Genomic DNA, 11,447 nt, shown 5'->3' with positions numbered 1-11,447 from the left:
AATTTCCAGATGATGATAGTTCAGAATCTGACTCTACAACTGAGTCTGATGTTTTTTCTTCTGCTCATCGTGGTGTTTCTGCCACTGCTCCCCACCATGCGAGGATGTCTACCGAGCAACTATGGGCTAGTGTCAGTATGTACCTTGACAGTCCTGACGACCCTAATGTTCCTCGGGGAAGGAAAAACAACCTGTTCTACCTGAAGCCACACCGACCTTTCCTTCTGATGGCACTGATACGGAAACTGACACAGATATGAACATCTCTAGCTCAGATGCCCCAGAGCCTCCTTTATACACCATCTGTTCAATGGAGTTAAGCTGCCTACCAATGCAATTGCACATGATTCAGCAGTCCAAAAGTTGTTCGATGACAAGGAGATCTCATGGGCATTCAGTGGGAATTGGCATGTGGAGGGTCGACAAACTCCTGGACATGGGATGATGTCAGGGGAAAAAGCTCATTTTGTCGAATTCACTGAGTGACACAGATGAAGACGTCCTGTTTAAAATCACCTCATTCATGATGAACTGACCTTTTTTCAGTGCTTCACTGGAATACAAAATCGGGTTTGTGCTTTACGTCTGGCATAAGATTCTCTCATTTTAAATATCTGAGTCTCTTTAGGAAGCAGATCATGCTCGAACAGCTGGCACTTATGGAGAATCAAGGTCACAGTCTTGGTCCTATGGGAGACTTCCATGGCGAGAGTCACGAGACCCACTGGTATGGCGGACAAGTCTGGCAGATTGGCCACCTCATCGAACTCCAGAAAGACAAGTTCAAAGTTGAATTGCAGCTACTAGATGTGCAAGTCAATGCGATTCGTGCGTATTTTTGGGCTCTCATCAGATGCTGCAGATTCGCGTATCTGATAAACTCTTGATGGGCATCGAAAAGGCCATCAGGGAATTCCTGACTCAAAAGTTTGTCATCTGCAGACGTGTCTTTGTTCCGTGGGTACCAAAGGTTCTCTTTATCTTGTTGAAGGTAACAAAAATTACAAGTGCACAAGCCTAAGATGATGCGGTGATCAGTACCGCTTGTCATATCCTACTATTTTAGAATGGCACAACTCTGCAGCATTGAATTCGAAACAGATACATGCTGGTCCATAATAGTGTTGGATATTAATTGACGTCTTGCTAGCCCAGTGCGAAATATGTCACGAGAAATGCGCTTGGATTGTCGACTTTGATTCCTGGTTTGATATTTGAGGATAGAAATATCCTGGAGATTAAGGGCAAAAGTAAGATAATATTTGGCTTGAAAATATCTTTTTCTGATATCAGCGATAGCCACTCCTGACTGGGATGGTGAGGGGAAACCTTCTGCAGATCGGCTCATGACTGATGGGTGCAGGTTTATCAACAAGTCAGCCCTCAGAAGCATAACTACCTTGCTCAGGCTTTCCGTCATCCTGACTGCTATTCAATGTCATATCACTGGTAGCAAGGGATTATGTATACGCTATCCTAGCAACTTCGATGAAGAGCACAAAATCTGGATCCGACCTTCTCGGCAGAAGATCAACTATGATTGGCTCAATTATTCACATCGCATTCTTGATATTGTCAGCACTGGGAACCCATCGTTAAGTAGTACACTTTCTTTCCAGAGCATTAACCTGGCCTTCAATGGCTGTACCTGAAGCCGTTCTGGTCGAGCTAGTAAAGGAAGGACTGGAAAGGATGGTGGATCCTCTCACAGAGAAGAAGGGCGGGTTCACAGATGCAGACCTTGGGGCAGCTGTGAACTAGTCTTTGAGGGCCATTGCATTTGCGTGGCATTACCAAGTCCTATAGGCTTTTTGTTTTATTTTTTATTCTTTTGTCTTGTTATTTTATTAGTAGGATCATGCATCCATTTACATAAACACCCAATTCAACATTTTTAAGTTTAATCATGCTTCGTATACTGGGGAAGGGGTGACGGCAAGATACAAATAGGCAACATCGTTCTTTCCAGCATAGAACCTCAATGGCCAATGTAAGCGCTGACATCAACAGATGAGTGAACGATTTTCGATGGGAGGAGATGGGCAGAGTCAAATAAGACTTATATCGCACAAGGCGATCCAGGCACAGCTTGAGCTTTGTGAGACATTTTCAGTGAAAAAGCATTCAAAACGTTGTGCTAGCTCCACTACACTGTTCCAATGATGAACGAAAGGTGCCAGCCAAGCATCGTGTTATGAGAAGAAGTCTGATGAACTGTTCAGGACCCTGACCTGATCCCTTCAGTTGCCTGAATAGTAGTGGGAAAGCAACAGTCATAGTACCCTTCCAATGATCAACAAAAGGTGCAAGCCAAGCTTCATGTACATATTGCGAGTAAATGAGCAGATGGAAGGCGAAACAAACACCGGACTTTGAGCCAAAAAAGTCGCCGCGGCTATCTTGTTGATACCTGTTATAATTACAAGATAGTTGATCTGTTTCGATCCTCTTCTCGTTCCACCACTATATCGACAATATATCTTATATTTTGCTTGTATTCTGTATGCATCTCCTTGGACTTAGTCAATATTTCTGCTGCAATGGGCCTTTGGCTGCTGCTTGCCACATCACAGCATCGACTTCGAGTTCTCTGGGCCCAACAATCAAGTGTACCTCTGACTTGAACCTCAACCACTACCTATGCAGCTTGTGATACCAGAGACCATGCTGACTGGTCCTTCAGCTGCTCTTGTATGGTGCCCATGCACAAATTGCAAGTGCGGTAACTTGAAACAAGATTCCCAGACTGCCGACAATCAGAGGAAAGCTAAGCTTGAGAAAGCAAGATAAGCAGGCTTTCACGAGAGGAGACAAGGGAAGGTGTCAGATAGGTCGTTATGGAGGTGTGTGAGCATCTATTGTCTGCAGGACCTGTTTCTAACTCTATCAATAATCAGTACGTGTCATTTCGAGATGCTCTGTAGAACTGGTGGTGGTGGAGGCAGCATGAGTTTTGGAGCATGGCCGGGTGTCGTCTCTCGTGAGTCCATCCGTTTTACTTCTCCCGTCATTGACTTGGAGAAAAATAATGCATTTCTAGGAGTACTGGTCAAGAGAGGCGTTGAAGAACGTGAGGAAGATCTGGATGCTGAGGTATCGAAGATGGATTTATGAGCAGCTCTGGCCTCTGACGCGTCGGACTGACCCAAGTTTTTAGGTGTATTTGGAAGAAAGTGTGTCGACACCCGTGAAGAAGATGAAACTGAAGTACTGAAGAAGGATTTGCGAGCAGCTTCATTCGTCTGGACCGTCAATGCTTTCATGGGAGGGGAAGGATATTTTGCTGCATCTCATGTTGTCTAGATGGTGGATCTGCAGGTGCGTGAGTCCTCCCATTTGGAAGCTGAGTGTTAACAAACTGAGACTCCTCACAGTCATTGTCCAAAGAACTAGAAGCCAATTGTCTCGATGACTGAGGAGGCAGCTTCATCTTCTGTGGCTTTGATGACCCATGGGGTCTGAGTCATATCATATGGTTCATTGGTGGCAGAATCTTCGTAAGTCATGGTTTCGATGAAAGTGGAGGTCAAATTCATTGTGGCAGCATCTTCAACATTGTTGAAAGGATTATCGTCTACATCCACATGAGCTACGAGGTTTGATTCAGAAGACATAGAATAGGCAGCGGGAATCTGGCATTGCAAAGCAGAATGGACATGGAGCATTGGATCGATGTTTGGCATTAAGGGTATATGTTGTGATATTTGCATGGGCTGTTGTTCTTGGGCAATGGCCAATGCATAAAGTGAGTGATTATCGTCATATTGCTCTTCTATTCCATTGAAATTAAGGGCCTTGTGGTCAAGGGCTTGTCTCCTGGATGGCAAACAGTATGAGCAAGTCGTCAAGATGTTTAGCAGCAAACTACACACAATGTAACGATATCAGAGCGAGCCACTGCCTCCTGCATGCTAAACGGAGGCTCCCACTGTGCTGGCACTTGAGCATAAGGATCTAGAAATTGAGAGGTTGTATTTGATTCGGAAGCAGATTGAGTCATGTCTTCCAATGGAACTGGTGCGCCTGTCGTTGTCTTCTTTGGCTTTTTGGTCCTCATTGCATCCTCTGTAGAACCAGTTACAGGTCTCTTAGTGGGCACACGAAGCTTGCCTTTCGATTGGCCTGCTGGATGATTTTCACCACCAGGACTCTGATTGGTTTGTTGATGTGGGGGATTTTTGTACTAAGGGGTTTGCCTCGAGTCCGAGATGATCTCGTGGTGTTTGTTGGTTGTGCACCCAAGGGTGCCATTAAACATGCTGTCTCGACCAATCTAGAGCACGTTGTCATTGATGTAGCGGTGGTAGACATAGATATGATGCGGCACCAGGTCCTGTATATCCAGTACTTTGAACTTGGAGTCTGTTCCATCATGCAATTACTGTATTCGTTATGAGGCCCGAATTATTATTATATGCTACAAAATGCTGCCTGTGCCTGAACATAATATTGACCCAATATACCTTCATTAGGTCATATAATGGTCCAATATTGGCCTATCAGACTATTTCGCTATTATATATTGAATATTGCCTGTTTTGAGGGGATAGTGTCTGGCTACTATTTCGCTTGAAGCCCGGTGAAAGAAAAACAGGAAATTGATGATGGTGTTTCAGAATTGAGACAAAATGTAAAGAAATTTACCGTAGCACTCCTTGATGTGCTCGTTAACTTCCTAACCCTACTGTACTTTTAAAACTAGGAGCTGACCAACAAAGGGTCAGAATCCTGATATACTCGCATTGTCATCATTCTTGCCTCGTTGCACAACGCCGGCATTACACTTGCATCAACATGTATTTTCCTAGCTGTATAGGCACTGTCAGCATCGAGTAAGTGAACGAAAAAAGGATCTTACCTCGCAGATCCCTCAGCTCTCACTGCCCTTTCAAGAAAACCCTACCTGAACGAGTCAGCAACGAAGAGACAAAAAAGTAAGCAAACATACATAGCACCTCCAGTCATGCTCGTTACCTCTCGGTGCAATATCCAAATGAAACTGAACAAGGAACATTAGCGTTAAGCCAACGCTCGTTAAATGGAAGGTTTACTGGACATGGTGAACGTGTCGTAAGGGCTGGCGAGCTCAAGGATGGGCTTATCGCATGCCATCTGATATGAATCCTGTTTATTGATGGCATGCAAATCCAAAAATATTAAGGATGTCCAAGCTGGGAACATCGACAAGAAAAATGAATGAGGCCTGCATCCGGGAAGATATCAGAAAGTCGGACTCGGTCGTAGCCCAGGGTGGCCTTCGTGCTTAGGGAATGATATGAAGGTCGAGAGTCTACATCTACAAAAGCTTAGTCATAAATGAAGAGCAAGTTGAAAAGGCACACACTGTCGCTCAATGGATGTAGATATGTGGTCTCCATGCAATAATACCCTTCACAGGCTCTAATTAACACTCTGCACTGAGGCGTGCAGTATTGACTTGGTTGACATTGTCCTTCAGGAAGTGATCCATGAGAAAAGAGGCTGGTAGAAAGTGAACAGTGATGATACGGTCAGAAAATGGCGAAGAGCAAATCCTTAGCCCTACGAGGGTGGAGCGTGTTATTGGATAACAACTTGCACTTTTCGATTGGCTGATGAGGCCGTCATGACAAAAAAGTGACAATTGATCGTCACTGCCCCTCCAGCCCCCCCCTCTCCCGGGGTTATATTTCTGCTAGATTGCCTCTGCCTCTCTATCCATCGCATGTATTGTCTTTTACACCATTTACAATGTATCTCTATCTCTCCTGAGTGATTTTCAATATCTGGTTTACAGCCCACATCCTGTGTCTTAACCCAACAAGGTCGTCTTCAACGATCTCTCTACTATGTGAAACATTCACTTTGTCCACAAGCTCGACGAGACCTCATATACACAAGAGTCTCCTGTTCATGGCTTGTGCACATCATGCATCCGATGATATGTCATTTTCTTCCATGCTGTTGCTTGTTGCTGACATCACCGATTCAAATCAACTATGGTATTCCCGGTGATTTGACACAGAGGGCTTTGAATGTGCGTGATTATCCGCTGTACTTCCAGCAGTACTTTGTTATCATCTCTCACCTCTGCATCTCTTCCTAAAGAAAAATTCTATTTTAAAAGAAGAAGGACAGTTACGTTGCTCATATGTGCAGCTATAGTCCCTATCTCTTCGATTTCGTCGTCACGGTATGTTGCGATAATACATCCAACTCTGCTATCTCATATTCTCTCACAGCTTGGTGGTGATGGAACAGTACTCTTTACCTCATGGCTCTTCCAACGAATCAGTCCTCTTGCCCTCACATTTGCACTCGGCTCACTAGGATTCCTTACCAACTTTGATTTTGCCGACCACCAGGCTGTCATGGATTCTGCTATCGACTCTGGTATACACGTCAATTTGCGATTGTGATTCACTTGCATGGTATAACATGCTGTCACCAATGAGAGCAGATGTTGAAAAGCTGTGAAGAAGGGGGGAGACAGGAGAGATCATGATGAAGGAACTCAAGAAAGATGGCTGGGAAGCCGTTGGAGGCAGCTGGAGTGGCAGCATTGCATATAATGAAGGCTGCAAGGACCCAAAGAGCAAGGAGATAATGTGTTTATGACTCAAAACCTGCAGGCCGGATCCATCCGTGCTATGCCTTAGCCTGGTTAGGCGGGTTTGGCAGATTTGGGGGGTTCAGTGGCGGATTGCTAGTGGTGGGTGACAGGGTAATGGTATAGATGGCAGAGCCGGTTGGTTAGGTGGGTTAGGTGGTAATGCTGGTGGGTTCCCTGGAGGAACAAGCGCTGGGTGAAACAGGGTCTGGAATTGATGCATCATTCATGATTGAATGTCATTTGTGGACTGAGATCTTGCCAGGGTCTCGCGTTGGCCCGCTTCACTTACGCATACAAAAGCATTACCAATTCATATCATACATGTTATGTAGATACCCAACAAAACACTGTACAGAACACCTGTATATCTGATTTCCTGAGCATAAGCGGTTAATCCTGTTCGTTAGATTTAGATATGCAGAAAGTCAGAAAATGAGACGAGAGACTTACTCTGGAAAGATTCAGGATAACTGATCATTTGTGGGAGAAATTGTAGTGTGCAACATGACACAAGACGGACTTTGGAGAGACTTTATCTTCAGGATCATCGCTCATGTCCGAGAGGTAAACCTTGGCAGGAAAAGAAGTGTATCGTGCAAAGGGGTCAAAAACTGAGGCGTTTGGAAGGGGCTTCTGTCGCTGGATGTAAAAGGATGTGTAACCATGTTCAGTAACAATCCTCTGGATGCTGCCAGCAATGGGATTACTTGAAGAAGTTGTTGGGTAGTAAAGGACTAAGCTCCCTCCCAGGTGAGTGGTCGAACGAGAATAGGTAATTCCTTGGAAAGTGTGATAGGCATGTTCTGCCGTCTCTTCTGAGGTCTGTGCATCACTGTTGTTCCTCTGTTTGTTTCCAAAGGCTTTATCAAATAGCCGTTTGAACTGAACAATAAGCTCAGGGCAGTCAGGCCTATGAACCCATCTACAGAGGTTAGCACCTCGGTTGAAGGTCATCAATATTGTGGATTCTAATTCACCTGAAAAGAACAACGTGAATAATCTTTCACCAAATAGACAATCCCCACTTACCACCGACATGACTAGAGGTATTGATTTTTTGTAGAGCTCCTATCAGGCATTCAAAGGGAAAACACCACCAAGAAATCACCAGTCCAAAAAGAAGTAAGAAATCGTAAATGTGGAATGAGACATGGATATTAGGTCATGTGTGGTGTAGCCATGTGTGAGGATGTATGTCCAGCAATCCATCAACCCACTCTTTTATCAGCTTGCAATATGTTTCCGCTCGTTGTGAATTCATTGAGTAGCGACAAACCACACCAACGGCTTGGAACAATGCCATGGTATGATTCAAGACCTGGAGAGAGCGAGAATTTTCTCCTGGGTCTTGTCTGTTGTTATCACCCCAAAGGGTAACCAGAGCTATGGGAAGATAGACTGTACTCAGAATACGCCATTCGTCAGCTTTGAGGCTTCCAGCCGATGCTTCACCGTAATTCGCAGGCACAGAATTGATCCAGCTAGGGGTTGTGGTCTCCTTAATAACAGTTTGAATATGGCATAGAGACACAAGATTTATGATGGTGCTATCATGATTGGCTGATAAGTCCTTCTTCTTTCGCTGAGAAAACAAATCATGATCAGCCTGAATAAAAGAAGCAACAAAAAAAAAAATAGTTACCCATTCGACCAGCAAGGCTACCAGTTGACTCTTGGCTTTGGCAACAACTTCTTTGGCTTTTTCATGAACGTGGATGGTGTATTTCAGGGTACCAAGAGTGTAGCCAACAAATTTCAGTGGTTGTGCATTCTTGGAAAGAAGCTGTTTTGAGAGTTGAGCTTCAGTGATCGATCCCTCCCCTTTGAGAGGCGTCATCAATAACTTGTGAATTGCTGTGACTTGTTTACACTCATGATCAAGCAAGACACAGTAAGGCTCTGGAACATCCTTGTGAGGGAGTACCCAGTCATGGAGAAAAGCTGGAGGAGGGCGGCTCTGAAACTCCGCCTTTTTGGCATCAATCCCTAGAACATAACGGCAATGATAGCAAACAAGGCCTAAGAGAATGCAATGCATACTATCAATCACCAGCATGTGAGTCAGATCCCAATATGGCAGTCTCCAGAGTTCAGACCACCTTACTCTGTGGATATTGAAAATCTCTTCTCTCTCTTTGGTTGTAGTAGCGTCTTGCCAAGTGTAGGCATATTTCCGCATCTCGCCTACATTTCTCTTGGTCCATAGATGATAGCAAGTATTTCTCTCCTGCAAGGGACAATTGCAAACAGTGCACCACTGAGAATTGGCACCAGCATTTCCTGACATCTTACGAGCCGCAGGTAGGTCATTAACGGACAGTGCAACTGTGATGTTGGTGTGGCGACCTGTAGGCTGGGAAGCTGTTCGAGTGATATGGAAACCCTGCTCCCATCCCATGACAAATACATCCATGAGGGGGGCTGTGTATGCAGTGATTGCAGTGTAATCCGGTTCCAAAGGTCCAGGAATGATGCCAGCGAGAAAGATGTTCTCGGTTTTGTATCGTATGGACTCTGGCAAGTTCAAATTGGCCATTGAGATAATGCCAATAGAATCATGGTTTCCTGTTATGCGTGTTCCATTTGGGTTGAAGAAGTCAATCTGGAGAGCAAAAGCCAGTCAGACTTTATCTCCTCGATCAATGAAGAGCTTTCCATCTGGACCAATGAAGTCTCGCAAAAATCCCCCATCAAATACACCCATCATGGTACGACTAGTAGAGGGCGCATTGCGTTGAGCCAGGGCATCATCGCATGCTTGGTTGCATAACTTCTCAATGTCGGGATTGGAAAGAGATTTGGTGAGATAATCTGGCAGTGAAGCCAGCAGGAATGGTTTTTTCGGCCTGACACCCCCATGACACTGTTCCAACAAACCAGCACTGCAACATACTAACCCGGAATCGCCGGGAATAAGCTGTGTACAGTTTGTGGGATAAAGGCTATTGGGGGAGATCGCATGTGCATCTGGACGATGGCAGAAGCTGCAAGCTGGACAGACCACATATAGAGTAGTTTCACTGTCCAGATGTAGGGCATTTAGAGCAGTATATAAGCTGGTAGGAAGCTGCTTTAGGATATTCTTTTGCATCGCACTGAAGTCTTCTTCTCTATCGGCATATCTCTTCATCCCTGTTGCCATGGACACTTGGGTTGTGAGGGTAACCAGCTCAATGATGAAGTTGCACCACGTCTCCCACATGCTCATAATGACATTGCACATGACACCCAGCAGCAGGACAAGTTGTGCTATGACATCCAGATTTTGTAAGTGATTTTTGAAAACATGCTCTAGAGTATATCTTTGTTTGATTCAGTGGATGGGAACAAGATGAAGGATTTACCTGCCTCTATTCGTTGCAGTTTTGGTGGTTTTGGTGGTAAAGATGCACCAAGGAAACTGATGATGTTGTGTATCTGCTGCAGATGACGTTCTACTCTGGTTGTGCAACTGGCAGTTTGTGGATAGTGGTCATGCTTCACACTATCCTATAGTGATGGCGCCTCCTTCACTGCCTCTTCCAGTACTGTGTGTTGCCTGACTACATCTCCTTGGGAGTTGATATCAACATCCCTCAGGTCAAGTAAGCGGCTTAGTAAGTGAGACGAGTGCTGGTCAATAGTATTGATAAGGCCCATCACCTTCTTGATCAGCTGGCTGAGTGGCTTGTGGTAGGAAAGAGGCAGTACACTTGGAGTGGAAGTTTTCTTCCCTAGCCTGAAACTACAAAGAAACTGGTTTCTTGAAGGAACTGTAGGTTCCTCGAGAGAGGGTGCAGATGAAGGGAGTTCTTGATGGGACACCAGAATAGGAGGGTTCACAACAGCTCTCAGGCTTGTTTGAACGTCATCTGTGGTGATATCACCTATCACAAGGTGAGGCTCTTTTTCTCTAGCATGCTGGAACTCATGAGAAGAGACCCAGAGTTTGTTCGGCTGCGCCGATAGATTTAGACCCTTATCTGTCAGAAGGAGTGGGGCCAAATTGTTTGAAAGAGCTTCAGAAGCCTGTGCGCAGATGTCTTAGTGCAAGAAAGGATGATGGGAGAAAACTCACCAGGTTCAAGTTAGCAGCTGGGAGGCTCGGAGATGATTGAACAGGGTTGGGTGCACTTCCTACTGGAAGAAAACTATGCGTTAAACTAGTCTAAGTAGCATGGGTCATTTCCGTTCTTGGTGAATGCAAACTATAAACCTGGCTCGTACCTTCGACAAATCAGCAAGTTTCATGCGGTGTGCAGACGTCCTTGATTTGAGAACTAAGTGACCCTGGGGAAACATTACACATGTGCAGCGGTTATACCGACCTCTACAAGTAGTGAGGGGCAGCATGCTATTTACCATGGGCCATGGCTGCAAGTTGATGTCTGGCTTGGTTGGATGCAGGCTGGGTATTCATGAAGAGAAGGCGCTACAGAAATACGTGATCCGTCGACACTTGATTTATAGTTCCATGGTCCTGTTCGAGTCTGGCCTGTTATTGTTCACATATATGAGGTGGTCGAAAAGAGAACATATTTTCCATGGTTGCTGAACATATTTTTCGAGTATGACAAAGACAGATCATCCGCTCTATTTCTAGTTTTTACTCGTACCTATCATGGAACAAGCAAAGCAGCCCGAGGCTTTTCTGTGAGCTCACATGGAACACGATTCTATCACGCCTCTCTCTTTATACGTAGATGGTACTGCTCCATCACCATACTCCAGTTCGACAGTGTATATTTTTGTATCTACTATGCCAAAGCAAAGGTATGTGATCCTGCCATAGCACAACCTCTGCTGACTGTTGGTGTGATGCCGTTCTGTAGCGTTCTGTCACAAAAATAAATTTCAAGTGATGATCAATAGGAGA

The 11,447-nt window shown here is 44.9% G+C and overlaps 7 protein-coding genes across 7 annotated transcripts; 3 read left to right on the top strand and 4 right to left on the bottom strand.

The window, feature by feature from the left end:
* Positions 1 to 638: 638 nt before the first annotated feature.
* On the top strand, positions 639 to 1,652 carry EV420DRAFT_1727856 (RNA dependent RNA polymerase-domain-containing protein; the record flags this gene model as incomplete). The annotated part of the gene is made up of 4 exons (XM_060479861.1): positions 639 to 809; positions 863 to 991; positions 1,151 to 1,250; positions 1,300 to 1,652. The coding sequence occupies 4 exons, from the start codon at positions 639 to 641 to the stop codon at positions 1,650 to 1,652; spliced, it is 753 nt and encodes a 250-aa protein (XP_060324109.1).
* A 329-nt stretch (positions 1,653 to 1,981) lies between these two features.
* On the top strand, positions 1,982 to 3,114 carry EV420DRAFT_1485509 (uncharacterized protein; the record flags this gene model as incomplete). The annotated part of the gene is made up of 6 exons (XM_060470229.1): positions 1,982 to 1,990; positions 2,524 to 2,609; positions 2,746 to 2,843; positions 2,869 to 2,896; positions 2,925 to 2,980; positions 3,041 to 3,114. The coding sequence occupies 6 exons, from the start codon at positions 1,982 to 1,984 to the stop codon at positions 3,112 to 3,114; spliced, it is 351 nt and encodes a 116-aa protein (XP_060324108.1).
* Positions 3,115 to 3,389: 275 nt separating this feature from the next.
* On the bottom strand, positions 3,390 to 4,057 carry EV420DRAFT_1485508 (uncharacterized protein; the record flags this gene model as incomplete). Its single annotated transcript, XM_060470228.1, has 2 exons — positions 3,390 to 3,816; positions 3,873 to 4,057. The coding sequence occupies 2 exons, from the start codon at positions 4,055 to 4,057 to the stop codon at positions 3,390 to 3,392; spliced, it is 612 nt and encodes a 203-aa protein (XP_060324107.1).
* A 2,073-nt stretch (positions 4,058 to 6,130) lies between these two features.
* On the top strand, positions 6,131 to 6,398 carry EV420DRAFT_1649878 (ATP-NAD kinase-like domain-containing protein; the record flags this gene model as incomplete). Its single annotated transcript, XM_060478372.1, has 2 exons — positions 6,131 to 6,172; positions 6,222 to 6,398. 2 exons carry the CDS (start codon positions 6,131 to 6,133, stop codon positions 6,396 to 6,398), a joined length of 219 nt encoding a protein of 72 aa, XP_060324106.1.
* A 668-nt stretch (positions 6,399 to 7,066) lies between these two features.
* EV420DRAFT_1278587 (uncharacterized protein) lies at positions 7,067 to 7,667 on the bottom strand (the record flags this gene model as incomplete). Its single annotated transcript, XM_060468094.1, has 2 exons — positions 7,067 to 7,569; positions 7,622 to 7,667. Coding segments are annotated over 2 exons (549 nt in total), but the record flags the coding sequence as incomplete, so codon positions are not given.
* Positions 7,668 to 7,754: 87 nt separating this feature from the next.
* On the bottom strand, positions 7,755 to 8,879 carry EV420DRAFT_1278538 (uncharacterized protein; the record flags this gene model as incomplete). The annotated part of the gene is made up of 1 exon (XM_060468090.1): positions 7,755 to 8,879. The coding sequence occupies one exon, from the start codon at positions 8,877 to 8,879 to the stop codon at positions 7,755 to 7,757; it is 1,125 nt and encodes a 374-aa protein (XP_060324104.1).
* Positions 8,880 to 9,212: 333 nt separating this feature from the next.
* EV420DRAFT_1649876 (uncharacterized protein) lies at positions 9,213 to 9,800 on the bottom strand (the record flags this gene model as incomplete). The annotated part of the gene is made up of 1 exon (XM_060478371.1): positions 9,213 to 9,800. One exon carries the CDS (start codon positions 9,798 to 9,800, stop codon positions 9,213 to 9,215), a length of 588 nt encoding a protein of 195 aa, XP_060324103.1.
* Positions 9,801 to 11,447: the final 1,647 nt, after the last annotated feature.

The sequence above is a fragment of the Desarmillaria tabescens genome (assembly GCF_030435595.1).
Source record: "Desarmillaria tabescens strain CCBAS 213 chromosome Unknown EV420scaffold_67, whole genome shotgun sequence".
In the NCBI taxonomy this organism is placed as follows: Eukaryota; Fungi; Basidiomycota; class Agaricomycetes; order Agaricales; family Physalacriaceae; genus Desarmillaria; species Desarmillaria tabescens.
Note: the sequence above shows the minus strand (reverse complement) of the source record. Positions and strands in the feature narration are given on the sequence as shown.